Raw genomic sequence first — 17,438 nt, forward strand, 5'->3', positions numbered from 1 at the left:
GCAGTTAGGTGTAAATCATATGCTTATTTAACATACAATTTTACATTTCATGACTGTTTTACAGAATTTTTTGGAAAACTTTTTTCATGAAATCTGCTGTATTTGTCTTGAGATACATTTCTAAGAAAGCCCTTAGCTCAGTTTTTCATCTTTATTAAAAAAAAAAACTTTATAGTATTCCTCTATTCTAAATTTTGTTACTGCAATTAAATACTGTTTTCTTCCAAATGATCAGTTTCCTGTTGAAAAACTCCTGAGTTGAAAATCTGAAAGTCGGTCTTAATTGCATTACCTTCAAGTCCTTTGTGGTTACAAAATGCTATCTCTCTTCCTGCAGATGAAATTTGAATGTACTCTGGGTACCAGGTGATGAGAATTATTACAGGACAAATAGAACACTCAGTCCTCACATACGAGGATTCTTTCCTACAGAGCCCAAGTTTGAATGAGCATAGACTTGCCATTGTGGGAGTCCACTGAATGGAGCTATGTTATCCTTAGTTACTTTATCAACATGAAATGATTTTACAAGTAAGGAGTGTATAAATAGAGTAATATTACCTTTGCAAATAGCATTGTAATCTGGAGGGTTGGCAGTAACCTCAGTAGTCAACCATTAGTACTTGTTTTAATTAGGTCCTACCTATTTACCAAAGTAGGCCTGCCAGGAACTCCACTTAAAAATAAGTACTCATCTCATGTAATTTGTAATGTATTGTCTTGCTAATGTTGTAACACTATCCATCTATTTCTACTCTTCTTCATTCTGGCTCAGTTAGGCCATATTAGTGATATTTTTATGGTAGCACTTTTATCGTGTTCAAATTAAATACCTAAATGCCTAGTAGATGGTATGTTGGAAGAGGAAAAGTACGGTAATAATTATCTTGAAGGTGGCAAGGGACATGCCTTTAGACGGGAAAGGACATAATTATTTGAAGAGGCTTTGCAGGAAAAAGCAAGAGGAGGTATATGATGAATCTCATGTATTCATATGAGAAGGATATGGACCTATGGAGAAAAAAGACAGATTAGCTGCCACGAGGACCCATGGGGATGGGGGGGCAGTTGTTGAGAAATTAGCTTGTTAAGATGGCTTCAGTTGGTTGAATAATGCCATAGAGTAGGCAGAAGTGATGATGAAAGAGACATTTTCACACTGGGCTCTGCACAGGTGCCCCTGGAGCTTCCACAGGGTGAAGGCCAGCAGCCCTCCCACTTAGACTTCATTCAAAGCTCTTACCTATCTATAACCTAGGATTTTAGATAAATTCATTTTAGGAAAAAGGATTTTGATGCTTAAGATTTTTTTTAATTTTTTTATTTTTTTGGTAAACTGCTGAGATATTGACATTCCCTTTGCACTCTTGAACCAGAGATGTGATGATGAAGAGAATGGTGAAGGAAAAAGTGCAAAGGAGGTCTGAAATCTGAATCTTCTTATTCTTCCTCTCACAATCTTTACAACTCTGGATGACACAGTTTATGAACTTTCTTCTCTTTGGGTCATAGTTTCCTTATCTATAAAAGGAAGACCTTGAACTAGATCATGCAAGGCCTTTTCAGCCAGCTCTTATACTTTCTTTCATCATTTCTTTTGCTCCCTCCTTCTTGCTCCCTCCTCCTTTATTTTTAGAATGCAAGAGTCTTGGTCTATTAGGGGGAAGCAAATGGGGATTGGCCCCAGGCAGTGGAGGTATGCTGTATGACCTCCAGCCTGTTCTTAAAAGCAATGCTATTGTCTTCTTTGAGGACCCTAAGGATACTTATTATAAAAATGCATACCATGTTTCTGTCTTCCCATAAAAGGTTGAGGTATTTGAAGTTGAGGGTCTTAGAAATATGGCAGCAGCTACAAACTGAAATTGGCATCTTAAAGAGTTGGATAGTTCCTCACTGTTGTCAGAAGTTAAAATTATAGAAAATACTTAGACACTTAAGTATCTGTGGAGATTATTTTAATTTCTGATCTTTTTTCATCATATATCACACTCTAATACTAATACATTTCAATTAACAAATACATTCAAAAACATTTAACTCTTGGTTTCTTTTATTCTCAAGTTGATTGAGGCCTAAAATATACTAAATTCTAAAATGTAAGTCTTGATTCTAGTACCTGACCTTACGAGAGCTGGACATGTAATTGTATTTAATAAGTGGGAAAGAAATCGTTTTGTAGATTAGTTTTATTTCAGTTGTTGTATAAAATTTTTCAAGTTGACATTTCCATATTTGAAAGGCCTTTATTTTTGTGGAAAAGCTTCAAACTTAAAATTTTAAAAACAAATATAAATTTCTGTGTACATTTCTGACTTTAAAGTGAATATTAGAGATTTTTATTTCTTTAAGGCTTAAGAATTACTTCTCTTTAAAATGCTGTTAACTAGTTACCCTTGTAAGAAGTCATACTCTAAAGTATGAATTCTAAATTACCTTAATATACTATAAATTTATTAATTAATACTTGAACAATTTAAATAAAGAGTAAATATATTAGTAGCAGAAGTTATTACTTACAAGTTTACATATGGCATATCAGTTTTCTATAAACAAAGCAACGTCATGCCTTTAAAATTGTGATCTAGGCTGTGAAGCCCTGGCCTACTCTCTAGCAGGAGGATTATGCATGTGTTCAGTTGACTTTTGTTGTTAGAGAAGTTGTTCCTGAAATTCCTTAGCATGTTACATAAACTAGTTTGAATTAATTGAAGACAGTTTCTACTAATCTTTAATATCCAGGCTGTTACAACATGATAAATGATAATGTGGGTACCTCTCAGAAAAAAGCATTATTAGAAGATATTCACTTTATGCAAAAAACAATATATAGTAGCAGACCAAGTCCAATTTTTCATTTAATAAAGCATTCCTTAAATTGTGGCCCTTAAACTACGTAAGTTTTTTAAGGACATTGGTAGTCATCAAATTGTCACACCTACTGCAAGTGGGACAGAGTGGGATCTCTTACACATGCTTGAGTAATGGATGCTGTTTATATTTCCTGTCCAGTGTTCAGTTTTTTAATCGTGCTCCATACATTCTTACACCAGTTATTTTCTTTTTACATTTCCATTTTCTGTTAGCATTGTGGATACTAGAATAGCTTTGGCTTTTAACCTTTTTTTTTTTAATTTTTTTTAACCTTTTTTTTTAAATTTTTTTCAAAATCACTGTTACAGTATTTTGTTGAGGATCAGAATAAAGGCTGGTCAAGAATGTATATTCATTGTTTCTGTGGTAGTGCTTTAATTACCCCTGAGATAGATGGGGGGAAATGCTGTTCTTTGCCTCCGAGAAGAAGAAAGTCCGGCTGGTTGAATGAGGGATATCTGTGTGGAACTAGAGAATGCTGTGGGTGAGAATGAGCTCAAGAGCCACACCCAGAGCAGCACATCATCTGCTGCTCCTTCAGTGTAGTGCACCAGCAGAGTGTAATCAGAAATGTGTAATCACGAGGTCCCGTTGTGGTGCAGCAGAAACGAATCCGACTAGGAACCATGAGTTGCGGGTTCAATCCCTGGCCTTGCTCTGTGGGTTAAGGATCTGGCGTTGCCGTGAGCTGTGGTGTAGGTCACAGACGCAGCTCGGATCCCACGTTGCTGTGGCTATGGCGTAGGCTGGCAGCTGTAGCTCCAATTGGACCCCTAGCCCGGGAACCTCCATATGCCATGGGTATGGCCCTAAAAAGCAAAATTAAAAAAAAAAAAAAAAAAAGAAAGAAAGAAATGTGTAATCAGTATATACTTAAAATTGAGAGCAATGTTAATACAACTTTGCATTTTTATTTTAAAGTAAAAATTGGAAAACTAAACACAAAATACAATAAAGGTGATCTTTCTACTTAGGCAGAAGAATATATGCCCAAGCATCTGGTATATAACTTCAAATATGAGGATACAAGTTTTTTCAATCATTAACCTCCTTTTTCTTAGGAAAGAGACAGTGTCAAAAGGAAGAGATTCTACTTAACCACCGCTTTTGAAATAGGATAGGGTTTTGAATACATCAAAGCAGAAGTAGAATATCCCATAAAAAAGCTCTTTTAAGTTCATGTTCCGTTTGTTGTATTTTATATCATTGTTGACCACATTAGTTATCTTTCAGCGTTTATAACCTTTCTCGTATCATCCTTTTTAAAATTAGGATGACTCCGTTCTATGTTTTTTAGTCTTTCTAGGGCTTCATTGTTGCTTCTGGATTTGTGGCAAATATCTGGGTTTAAGAAAATAATAGTATTAGAATATAAGAAATGAGGAGTTATCTTGTGGTGCATTGGATTAAGGACCCTGAGGTGTCACACTGTAGCAGCTTGGGTTATTGCTGTGGCATGGTTTCGATCCAGACTGGGAATTTCCACATGCCGCAGGTGTGGCCAAAAAGAAAAATCATTTGAGTTTTTCCACCAATGTTTTCTGTTTTTTGCCTCTTCATTGTTGTGGGATAGTGTAATCTCAGTTTCTGAAAGGCCATTTAGTTGATTCCTTGCCATACAGCTTTAATATTTAGACTTGGGTAAGCTTTTCCTGATAGAGATTCTTACTTTTGTTAGATGTAATGGCTGTTTTCAAAGAGCCGTGTAGTAATAACTGTAAAGTATATTGCTTGATTTTCCATATTTGTTTATGCTGATCAGTATTGCTGTGTTGATGGTTACTTTAAAATGGTTTCAGGTTTTCCATTTAGTTTTGAACCAATGGCAGTTTGTGAAACATTTTTTTCTAATATCCCTATTGTGGAAGAATGTGTGAGTGTTTATCTTACAATCAAATTTAGTTCTGTTGAGTTTTTGAAGAAGTCATATTTTAATCCCCAGACTTGTTTTAATGGAATTATCTTTATTTTTTGAACATGATCCTTTAGGTTTCATTATGCAGAGAGTGATTTTTGAGATATCATGAGCTCTTTGCCTGCTGGAGGCTATTTTGTGCTTGGTGATTTAAAAATCATGTGGGATGCAGCTGATGCTTAATAAAGTATAACTAACTTAATAGTCTTTAAATAGCTTTGCTGTTTTCTTTACTAAAGGAGGAGTTTGTTTCATGATGCGAGACTTGATATGCAAAGGAACATAAGGAACCTTGTAAGTGGGCATCTCACTATTTCAGTTGGATATAGGCATAAAGCTGAAGTATTAAGCCATGCAGCTTTTTTTGAATAAGTGTTGTCAGAGTTGATGTATAGTAGTGACTGATACTTATTGAATAGCTTGGTTGTGTGTCTTCCCCTCACACCTTAAATACTGTCCATGGCCCATTGACAGTATGTATGGGATTGTACATTAATTTTACTGTGCTCTGACTACTCCTTGGAATGGAGGTAGAGGCTGGACAAAAATAAGTAAGTGAAAGTTCTGTGGAAAATATTATCTGGGTGGTGTTAATAGTCATAGTCACTATCAATTAAGTTCTCGGGTTGACTAAAAATGGGGCGTGGTCTGACTCTGTTCAGAAGAACATCAGCCTGAGAAGATAGGCTTGAACTGTAATATGTTCTGTTTCTCTTAAACTCTTACAAAGAGTAAGAGAAATAGAACATACAGTATCTGTAATTACTGTATCTTAGAACCTATATGATACAGCACACCTTTCAAGATTTTTTTGCGTAATTACATGAACAGTTTTTGTCATGACAGTTTACACTTTTTAATTCTATTTTAAATGTATTTTGAAACTTTGAATATAGTAGCACTTAACATTTCATTGTGTGGTTGGAAATTCAAGTCGATAGTGAGGTCAGTTTAATATCTGATACTTGTCTCAGTTTAGTTACTTAACATTTGAATACCTTTCCATAGAGGATTCTGAGAAGGCTTTCTAGTCCTTTATAATTACCATTTAAAAGTGCAGTCTGCCCTCACCAAGCTAAACTTGAACTTGCAGTTTTATGGTAAAGTACTATTCATTTGGCAAATGTTTGCAAGCTAGATAGATTCCATAGTTAGAAGGTCCCTACCCCTAATTAACTTAGAGGTTTGGTGGCAGAGGCAAAAAGACCAGCAAATTAGTTATGAACAAGTACAGTAGAAGCACAAAAGATGGAAATATTTGAGTATGTTACTAAAATTGCTCTTCTCTGTTCCAGTTTTATTTATAACATACTACTTTGAGTGTTTTGCTTTTCCATTATTTTTAAAGTGGATTTTAGGCATTATATATTTCGACATGATTATTTTCTCAAAGATGGAACAAAACCTAAACATGCTTCAGTAACTTAAGGTTAAGAAGCTCAGTGCTTCTTAAAAGTGTGGTCTTTAGACCAGCATTCTCAGTATCACCTGAAAAATTACTGGAAATAACAAATTCTGAGGGTCCACTGAATTAGACTGTTACGGATCCCAGCAACCTGTGTGTTTAATGAGCCTCCCAGATGATTCTGAAGCACATTGAGGTTTGAGAACCACTGTTACAGCTCAGTGATGCTCTGTGCCTCCCTCTCCAGTCAAGGTCGTTGTGCTAGTGAACACCTATTACTGATGGGTGTTATACCTCGGAAGTCTTTAAGTAAAAATAAGTAAGGGGTACCAGTATAGCTAATTAATGGTAAAGCTCAAGTAACAGCCTCCAGGTCCAGCAAACTTTCCATCATTCAGTGTTACTTTTCACATTGTCAAATTCCTTGACAGCTTTAAAAAGCCCACAACTCTAAACATCCAATTTTAATTTAAAAAAATCAACATATTCTCAGGAAAGCTTCTTATGTTTTTCCTCAGCTCTCTAAAAGACTGGTTCTGAGTCTCTGGATTGTGGACTTCTTTGGAAAACTGATGAAAGCCACAAATCTTTTCAGAAAAAGGTTATGTGTACACACACATACCGAACATTGTGTATATCTCACAGATGACATCGTCCTTGTTGAAGCTCAGGGACCCAGGCTAAGAAGTGCCTCATTCTCATTTCTGTGGGGACATTTTTCTACTTCTATGATTTTTCTCTTTCCTTTTTTTGTGTTAATCATTTTTGGAGAGTTCGAAATAGCCTCCCCTGCCTTTCCCTCACTTAAATACACTTGCACAAACAAACAAACAGGCAGGCACCTCAATGGGCAGGGTTAGCACTGACATATTTGGGGAACCGGCTGCCTGACGATTAGGGGGGCACAGGCCAGGGCTTGCTCTGGTGGTTCCCTTATATATTTGTTCAAGTGTATTGAGTGTAGGTTGAGCAGAATGCAGTATAAATTCATGAGTGTTAACAAATGAGATTCTTTCTAGTAAAAAGCAAGTTGAGAGATTTAACACTCAGCAAACAAAACTTCCGATGACGCAAAAGACTTTGTTGTGAGACATGATGACGTAGAAGGACTTCCCGTGATGGGAATGCTTTCACCCTTTTCTCTCCCACCTTCCTTTTCTTGCAGAGGTGAATGGAGGGAGGGAAGATTTAGAAATGCAGAGACCAGTGTGTAAGGATTTCAGAGAGCAAGATTTAACTATTCTAGATATTAGTCCTCGTCCTGATATTAGTATTTCATGCTTTTGATTTTTTTTTACTGTTTAAGATGTTTATGATTCATTACTGTGAAATTCTATTATGTCAAATAACATACAGTGTTTGATAGATGTTTAAAGTATGGTGCATTACGGAATTAAGCCCTTTCATCTCAAATATTTATTTTTCAAGTGTCAGTGTCTGAATTCCTTAGATATATGTGAAAAGTTAAATAATAATTAAAAATGTTTTGTGTGTGTGTGTAACATTTCAGAAGTCTTTACAAGTTGAGAACAATACCAGTAGAAATTATTTTACTGTATTGTGTTAGTACTGCCAATGAAGTAAGATTCCTTTTGATAAGTGATTTTGGAGATAAATATATAAAATGTAATGTCTTCCAATACAAGAGATATTATAGCTCATGAGATCCTTAGTTATTGGTATTATCTCAGGATATAAACTGACCAGTAAAATTTTACTAGTCAGATGTCCTATTTTATGTAAAAGGATTTAGGGTAGTATATTAATGATGGACTTTTGAAAACATTGCATAGAATATATTCTTCTTTTTTCTTCTCTTCTAGGATCGAAGTAGAATGTATGACAGTTTGAATATGCACTCTCTGGAAAATTCCCTTATTGATATTATGAGAGCAGAGCATGATCCTCTTAAGGGTAGGTGACTCTTTTTTTTGTTTTAATTTCTTATATTATCCACAGTTTTGCTTGTTTACCTTATCATTTTTTACATGAAAATAAGCACTAAAAACCCATAAAATTCTGTCATAAGTTCGATAATAAGAACCTTTGTTTTTGTGACAGGCCATACTTTTTTCTTGTAGCTCATTTAGCTCTATATTAATTTGTACAGAGAGAAATGCACACCTATGTCTCTTGACTTGTTATTTAAGAAAAAGTTACTGTTTGGAGATATTCGTCAGTTCACTAAAGGATGAAGAATGGATCTAAAGGCATTATAATCACTATTCTAGAACTCTTTCAAACATAGACATATTTTTTAAAAATAACTTTCTTAGGATTCTTACATTCACAGTTTGCAGTGATTCCAGCCTAAAATTACCCTAGGTTAACTTCCTTTCTTTTTTTCTTTTTGTCATATCATAGGATTTTGAAAGGGCTTTGAGGTAGGGGAGCTATTCATAAAAGTTGGGGCTAATTAGGAAAAAGAATCAGCCCCCAATAATCTTATACCGTCAGCCTTATCATAGTTACATTTAACCATATATGACAAAATTGTTAACATACTTGTTTTCAGTTGTCTGCACATTACATGTTAGTAGTTATTTTCTATATCTTCATATACTATCTCCTTGTCTTTTATGTAAATGGTGAAAATCTAGCAAACTTTGTGAACTGGAGTGATGAGAGGTATTAGTTTTCTGTTGCTGCATAATAAACAGTTCCAAAACTTAGAAGCTTTAAACAATGATAAACATTTATTACCTCTCACAGTTTCTGTGGGTCAGGAATTCAGGAGCAGCTTAACTGGTTGGTTCTGGCTCAAGATCACTCATTGAATCAGAACTGTGGGTTACTTTGTAATCTTTCTTTTTTTGATTCTATAAAGCCAAGTAAGCATTCCCTTCCAAGAGTTAGCCTGAAAACTCTAGAACTTCAGAGTTGGCAGCAAGGTGGTAGCTCCAGCTGAGTTGGCAGTACTGAGCAGATTCTAAACATATTTGTTCTGACTCTGGATTTTGCTTGTGAAGTAGTTCTAATCTTTCTAATTCCTTTATTTTTAAGGAGTTTGAGGAGCTCAAGGGATCCTTAGTTGATGATGTTTGATAGTGCTAATTCTCACAAACTAATCTAGTTTAACTTTTTTTTTTTTTTTTTTTTTTGAGTTGGTGTTGCCTGTGAAGAAAATTCAGCCTAGATGGGTGTTGTTTTTTTTTTGGAATATCTGTATTTGAGGTCTTCCCCCCCCACACACACACACACATTGTTATCCCAGCAGTTCCAGTAGCATTTATTTTGTACCCACTGTTTAAGAAGCAGGCAAGCAGCTTATGATTATGAAGAATTTCCCTCTGTGCCTTCCCTAGAAAGAAAACTCTTAGAAATTTTAATACAAGATAGTCAGTGTTAACTGTTACTAGTGGATAATTTAAGTTTTCCATTGTTGTTTCTCCCAGTCTTCCTTGAAAAAAACCTTTTGAAAGTGTTAAGAAAAAACACTTAATACCTCATTGTTATATCAGTTATTTTTCTCTAGCCTGTTTTATAATGAAAGTGGAGGGAAACCTAGAAAGAAGATTTTTGGAAAAAAAAAAAAAAAGGAAGCAGCATAAGACTAAGAGGAATTTAATAATTAAAAAACTCAAGTGAATTCAAAATTTTTTTGTTGGAAAACTTTCTTTGGCTGTGGGAAAGGGGAAAGGTGCTCACTATCCACCTTGAGGAAATGTGGTGACGGAAACTCACTTTCTAATTGGAGTATTTTGTGCCTGTTTTATTATGGCAGGGAATAAAGAAAAAAACTAAAAACACTTGAGGAAGTTTTTCCATGTGAAATAAAGAAATGGGGCTGGTACTTCTGCCAGATTGCCATGATATACCTTTGTAAAAAATCTCAATACCCCGGCGCTGCCACTTACTTTTTCTTCCTTTCATTCCTAGTTCACATCTCCCTGCCTTCTGAGATATCATATTATGTATCTTCCTGCCCACCCTCTGATCATGACATATTTTCTTTGTGCTGTGCCTCCATGAAATCTGCTAGAGCAAGGTTGTGACAAATGGAAGAACCAATCCCTGAATTTGTTTCCTTTCCTTTCCATTCCTGATCTTTAGGGCATCACTTCAGCTGCTGTCCCATCTCTCCCATCCCATCTTTTCATCCCTTTCAGAAAATCCAGTCCTCTGTTTAGGGAATTTTTTTCTGTTTTCCTAAAAAATAGAATGAATCTTATTTTATCCTTCTAAAATGTTTTCAGAAAACCAACCGTTTGCTTTGTCTTCTTTATGGGATCTAATGAATGAAGAGAAGGGAGCTGTAGGCTAAACTTGAAAAAAATGAAAAAGGATTTTTTTGTATCCCTTTGTTTTAATGGTGAAGGTTTCTAAAAAGATTTGTGTGAACTAGAGTGATAAAAGATTACGTTAGTTATCTATTGCTGCATAGCAAATTACCCCCAACTTGAATAGCTCGAAACAGCCATAAACATTTACGCAGTTTCTGTGGGTTAGAGTTCAGAAGCACTTTAGTGGATTGGTTCTGATGAGGATCCCAGGAGGTAGCAGTCAGGATATCCGCTGAGGCTGCAGTCATCCGAGGGTCCTTCTCTGCGATGGCTTCCTTGGGTGGCTGGCAAGTTAGTGCAGGCTGTTGTCAGGAGAACAGAGCTGATCAGGTAGACCTCTCTGCAGGACTGCTGGAGCGTCCTCAGAGTGTGGTGCTGGGGCACTTGCTCCCCACAGAGCAGATGATGAAGCCCGAGGCAGATGTCCAGTGTCTTCTGTGATTTAGCCTCAGAAGAATTCTCACACCGTCATTTCCAGGACATCCTACTAGCTACAGAGGTCAGCTCTGCTCGGTTGGGGAGGAGTCTGCTGTTCAGGAGCTGGGACTGCAGAGGAGCAAGGCTCAGTGGAGGCCGTCCTGGAGGCTGCCTTCCAGGGAGGTGGAAGCAGAGAGTAAACATGAATTTGGTTCTGCTTTTCTGAAGGAAAAGAGGAACTACTCCAGGTAGGCGTTAATGCTGGTAAACAGAAAAGCAATCAAGCAGATGTCTGGAATTGAAAGGTCTGTGGCAGGTTACGGAGTGACTGATAACTGATTGTTACTCTAACAGAAGGACCCTCCTATTGGAGGCCTGTCATTAGGGTTGTTCCAGTCAGTACAAGCCTAATGATTTTTACAGGTCAGTAGGGAACCTCCATTGCTTAATGTTGAGGTTTTTATTGTCTAGCGTTAACAGGAGGAAGTGTCTTGTCAAGGCTCTAAAGATACGAAACTATGGGAACCAAAGGTGGAACTCAGAATGTATTTTTTTTTTTTTTTTTTGGTCACACCCACAGCACGTGGAATGTGAAAATTCCCTGGCCAGGGATCGGACCTGCGCAGCAGCAGCTGCAACCTGAGTCACAGCTGTGGCAACACACCAGATCCTTAACCTGCTGTGCCACAAGGGAACTTCTGAATGCCTTTTATTCTATGAAAGTGCCTACTTTTGTCCCAGGCAGTGTCCAAGACCCTGCTATGCATTATGTGAAACAGACATGGTCTCTGTGCTTGTGGAATGTACAGCCGTAGAGGGAAAGAGAGGCCTTATAGCTCTATGTATAATATACATCGATACGTGTCATACACTAATATGATATATGCTTATAATGCATACCAGTTATTTGTTATTTATACATATAACCACAAGTGTTAGACATACTGTGGAAGGAGATTGTAAAGTGTCCAGGGAGGGAAGGAGTGGAGGAACCTGAGGTAAAGAAAGCCGAGACCTTGTATAGGGGAAAGTATCACCTAGACGAAGGGACCGGGTGTACTTAAGAGCTTGACATAGATAAGGAACTGAAAGCAGACTAGCCCTGGAACGGAGCTTGTTTAGGGCTGCCTGATGCTGACTTGCCCCTCTTGCGGGGAGGGGGTGTTGTGGGAAGGGGGGCGCATGTGCTGTCTTTTGCTCTGGATTGTGAACACTAACGTATTACTGTGTGCTTTCCTTAGTATGGGGGACACTGACTCATGTGCTTCGTTTCTTCTGCACTGGTTTCTCACCATTAACATCCCATTTTCCTGATGACTGTCTCAATTGTTGACAAATATTTTCCTTTTCTAAGGAAGGACAAATATGGAGTCTTAGTGGTTAAAATAAATCACGCTTTACCAAGTTCGATTTTGTGATTTTGCCGTTTTGTATTTGCCTCCCTACATTAAATAATCAGTGATCTTTTTATGTATGTGTGGGTCAGTTCATTCACATTTAAACAAAAGAACAGGACAGTGATTATTTTTAAGCTCTCTTCCCTTTCTGCCCTCAGCAATTTACAAAAAAAAGGTCTTACTGTGTAAGCATTTTTACCAAAAATTGCTTACCCCCTCCTCCAAAGCATAAAGGCAACAAAGAAACAAAATAAGCCCATAAGAGATTATTTGAGAACAGTAGGAAGAAATCCAGCTTATGTAACAATTCTTGGGAAGATGTGTTTCATCAAGTCACCATGCCTTCACTGATGCTCCCTAAAAATTAAGGGGGATTCAGGAAAAAGGATTTAGAGCATGGTTTTATAATACCAATAATTTTTTAGAAGTGGATACCTTTAAAATGTTTTGTTTACTATGTGTTTTTATATGTCTAGCATCATATTTATTACTTGACTGCTCCTATTTCTAAGATTCCTAAAATAATAATTAAAAAAAAACTCTGCTTATTTTAAGGAAAATAACCCCTGAGAAAATAAGGAATGACTTCTGTAAGGTGCTCTGTGGTCCTCATAATCCAATTAAATTCTTGCTTCTTTTCTTGAAGACATTTTCATTTCCCTCTGATTCTCTTCACATGCCTTACTGTAAAATCAAAGTATAAAGTCACAAAGTAACTTATATAGGTTTCTAAAGGTCTGGTGTGAGAACTACATTTTGGAACTTGAACTTCTAAGCTGGACAGAGGTTCTCAAACCCAGAGAAGATGTTTAACATGCAGTTTGCAGGGCCTGCTCCTTGAGATTGTGCATTGCAGGCTTTGTAAAGAGCACACCTAGAGAAACGCTCCTATAGGAGAACAAGATCGAAGACATCTGTCAAGAATTGTAAAAATTTGAATAGTATCTGTTTAAATACAGCAGAATGAAAACTAAAACTGATACCATTCGCATCTGCGAAGTCAAAGTTGTTCCGTGGCTCCTCTCACCCCTCGCTGATTCCCTCTGACAGAGAGAGGTATGCTCTTCTCTGAACCAGTTTTGCTGTTCTTTAGCCACTTGTGTTTCCTGGAGTCAAAACTTGCACAAGTGCCAGAAAAAATTATTGATGGAAGTCATTTTATTAGAAAGTCTTCAAAAAAAGATAATTGAGAATGGATTGCTCTCTATGCTTTGTTTGTTTTTGCTTTTTAGGGCTGCACTTGCAGCATGTGGGAGTTCCCAGGCTAGGGTTGGAATCAGAGCTGCAGCTGCCAGCCTGTGCCACAGCCACAGCAACACAGGATCCAGCCATGTCTGTGACCTGCACCATAGCTCACAGTAAGGCCAGATCCTTAACCCACTGAGCAAGGCCAAGGATCAAACCGGCATCCTTATGGTTACCAGTCCCGTTCATTACTACAGAGCCACAGCGGGAACTCCTGCTTTCAGTTTTTAAATAAAAACTGAAAGCAGTTTTTATTTTAAAAAGGAGTAAGTAGAATTTACATATTATTTCCCTTTTACTTCATTGATTCTTTCTCCTGTAGATCACTGGCCTTTGATAAAGAAAAATCATTAACTTTGGAATAACTTATATAGAAGCCATGTGATTTTATTAAATGTATTCTGACTTTAAGAGATAATCACTGTTGTGATATACCTGATACATTTACCCCTCAACTACTCAGAATTTATTTCATCTTAAGGAAAGGACAGTTTACAAGAGTTTTTAAGTTCTGTCATTAGAAGTATCTGCAGATTGAAGAGGAAATTTCAAAAATATAATTATACACGTTCTTATTTTAGAAAACTTATTGGAAATATTGCTATCATGGATAGCGATTTTAAAGTTTTATTTCTTTTTAGGTATTTGTCTTAATTAGCAAAAATATTACTAAATTTAAAATGTAGTTGAATTGTTGTTTCTTCCAAGCATCTTTGAATATACATCTAAATGATTTGAGTTACAACAGACTGAGATTTCTTTTTTTTGCCTTATTTTTTTTAATTTTATTGAAGTCTAGTTGATTTATAATGTGTTAATTTCTGCTGTACAGCAAAGTGATTCAGTTATACATATATACATATCCACCGCCATATCAGTTATCACAGATATGTGATAGTGTGCATGTGCCGATCCCAAACTCCAAGGGTATCCCTCCCTCCACCTTTCCCCTTTGGTAACCCTAAGTTTGTTTTTGAAGTCTGTGAGTCTGTTTCTGTTTTATAAATAAGTTTATTTGTGTCATTTTTTCAGATTCCACATATAAATGATATCATATGATGTTTGTCTTTCTCTGTCTGACTTCGCTTAGTATGAGAATCTCTAGTTCCATCCAGGGTGCTGCAAATGGCATTATTTCATGCTTTTTTGTGGCTAGGTATTGTTCCATTGTGTTTATGTACCACTTTTCTTTATCCGTTTCTCTGTTAATGCACATTTAGGTTGCTTCCATGTCTTAGCTATTGTAAGTAGTGCTACAGTGAACATTGGAGTGCATGTATCTTTTCAAATTATGATTTTCTCCAGATATATGCCCGGGAGTTGTACTGCTGATAGTTCTGCATTTAGTTTTGTAGGGAAACCTTCATACTGTTCTCCACAGTGGTTGTGCCAGTTTACATTCCCACCAGCAGTGTGGGAGGGTCCTGTTTTCTCCACACCCTTTCTACCATTTATTGTTTGTGTGATTTCTTTTTAAAAAACTAATACCCATCATGCAGAAATGACCATGAAATTCCTTAAAATCACATTTATTTATTCTGAGCACACTTTTGTTTATTAGTGGCCTGTTACTCACCACAAAGCATCTCCTAGAACTTTAAATACAGGCTTATAACTCTGACACTGAAAATAAAAAAACAGCAAAAAGTATTTTTTGTATAGAATTTGCAGTGATAAAAACAAGTACATAGGATAATGAGGCTTATGAATTTTAGCTGCTTTATGGTATTTGAAGAGTATCTGAGAACCTCTAATGAAGGTTTTCCTTCAGAGTATAGGACTTTATTCTTTTGAAATGTTTATTATTACAAAAAGTAGTATTCATTCACCAAAAGAAGTTTGGAAAAACGTTTTAAAATTATCAACAGTTCCACAAGCTAAAATAACCATGTTTGATATTTTTGGTGTATAATTTTTCTAACCTTTTCTTTTTAAATATATCAGCTTACGATATTTGAGATATTTAAAAGTTTACCTCCTTCCAACCTGGTTAACTTTTTAAAACTTAATTTTAAAAAATATGTATATATATATATAGGTTAGAAAGTTAAATAATGCCATGAGGCAGAAGTCTTCTCCCCCATTCTTCTCTGTCTACTTCTGATTCCTCTTCCTTAGATGTAGCCACTTTCAACTTTATTTTCACCAGTTCTTCATGTAACTATTTATAAGTAGTAGGCTTATGCTTTGTATTTCCTACCTTTTAGGTAGTATTTGTTGACTGTCTACTTTGGCTTACCCATACCCCCAAGTGTTTTCCCTGCTCTGTCCTCTCAAAACTATTTTAGGACAACTTTTGTTTAAATCAGAGGGTATATTAATTACTATGATAATGCAAATATTATTAATAGATGAATTTCATATGTTATGTACTATGGCATTTTCTTTTTCACATAGCTTTCTTCTTCTTGAAATTGGTCATTGTCTCTTTTGGTTTGTTTGTGGAATTTTCTAAGTACTTGTCACTGATTCATCCCAAAATATATTTATAGACTTCTGAAGCTTCTCAGTACATGTAAAAACATCAGATAATCATCTAGATTAATTTTTTTTTCCCCTGTAGCCTGCCATAACTTCCATATTGGGACTTCCCTAATCCCAGGAATTCCTTCTTCCTTTGGAAATCATGTCCTGATCTCCATGTGCTTGTTTGTTTGTTTGTTTTGTTGTTGTTGTTTTTAATGGCTGCATCTGCGGCATATGGAAATTCCCAAGCCAGGGATTGAATCCGAGCTGCAGCTTCAACCTTTGCTGCAACTGCAGCAATGCAAGATTCTTTAACCCACTATGCCGGCCTGAGGTAGAACTCTCACCTCTGCAGAGATTCAAGCTGCTGCAGTTGGATTCTTAACCCGCTGTGCCACAGCAGGAACTCCTCCATATACGTTTGTTTTATTGGGCCTGTCTTACAGTACCTTCCTTCAGAGGGGATATAAATTTTGAGACCCATATGTATGAAAACATGTTTACTCTGTATTAGATGATTGAATGGTATGGAATTTTATGTTAGTAATTTAGAATATTGAAGGTAATGCTGTTCTAAAACCTATACATTTGTATGATTAATTGCCTTTTTTATTTTTAAATTTTGCTTTTTGTACTGGAAGCCTTTTAGAATATTTTCAAGCTTATAGTTCTCAAATTTCATGATAATGAATTATGGGTCTTCTAGTGTATGGTGGTGGGGAGGCTTTACCAACCTGTCTTCTTCCCCTTTCCTTCCTTCCTTCCTTCCACTGAATTGATTTATTTCCTGAGCTTCATATTCATTGGCACCCTCCTAATTCAGAGATTAATTTCCTGCAGTTCTTGGAAAGTTTTGGTATTTTTTTATCATTTCTTCCCTTCTATTTTTTTATATTACCTCTTTTTTTAAATTCTTTTCCTGAAATATTAAACCTCCTATACTAATTTGCTTTTCTAATTTCCATTGCTTTATCTGTTTTGTTTTTGGAAAGCTTCCTCATCTCTTATTTTCAACCCTTCTAATGATTTCTTTTTTGTTTCAAAATTTTTCTCTAAATAACTTTTAAAGACCTTCTTTTTAAAATTCTCAGAACTTTCCTATTGTGTGTCTTTGATTCTATTTCTTTGGGTGCTTATCTTTAAACACTCTATTATAGTGTTTGAAGATTATTTTTCCAGTTCATTGTATTGTCTATGCTTCTTTCAAGTTCCTCTTTTCTATTTGTTTGATTTTGTTCTTTTTTTCCCTCATGCTGGAGACTTTCATCAAATATCTTATGATCCTTTGCTGACCCTTCATTTTTTTTTGTTGTTGTTGTTGTTATTGTTGCTATTTCTTGGGCCGCTCCTGCGGCATATGGAGGTTCCCAGGCTAGGGGTTGAATCGGAGCTGTAGCCACCAGCCTACGCCAGAGCCACAGCAACGCGGGATCCAA

General features: G+C 36.2%; 1 protein-coding gene across 13 annotated transcripts in view; it reads left to right on the plus strand.

Annotated features, from left to right (window-relative positions):
* The window catches only part of CPEB2 (cytoplasmic polyadenylation element binding protein 2), a 70,575-nt gene that overhangs the window by 6,282 nt on the left and 46,855 nt on the right, over positions 1-17,438 (plus strand). For all 13 annotated transcript variants that reach the window (XR_014811857.1, XR_014811856.1, XR_014811858.1 and 10 more), the window contains 1 exon segment: positions 8,018-8,108. Coding sequence is in view for 10 of the 13 variants with exons in the window: in XM_021100322.2 (XP_020955981.1) it covers positions 8,018-8,108 (91 nt within the window). In the remaining 3 variants the exon portion in view is untranslated.

Source organism: Sus scrofa, chromosome 8 (assembly GCF_054392235.1).
Source record: "Sus scrofa isolate SSC_HxYL_T2T_F1_AM1 chromosome 8, Sscrofa_HxYL_maternal_Yorkshire_Landrace_v2.0, whole genome shotgun sequence".
NCBI classification, from domain to species: domain Eukaryota; kingdom Metazoa; phylum Chordata; class Mammalia; order Artiodactyla; family Suidae; genus Sus; species Sus scrofa.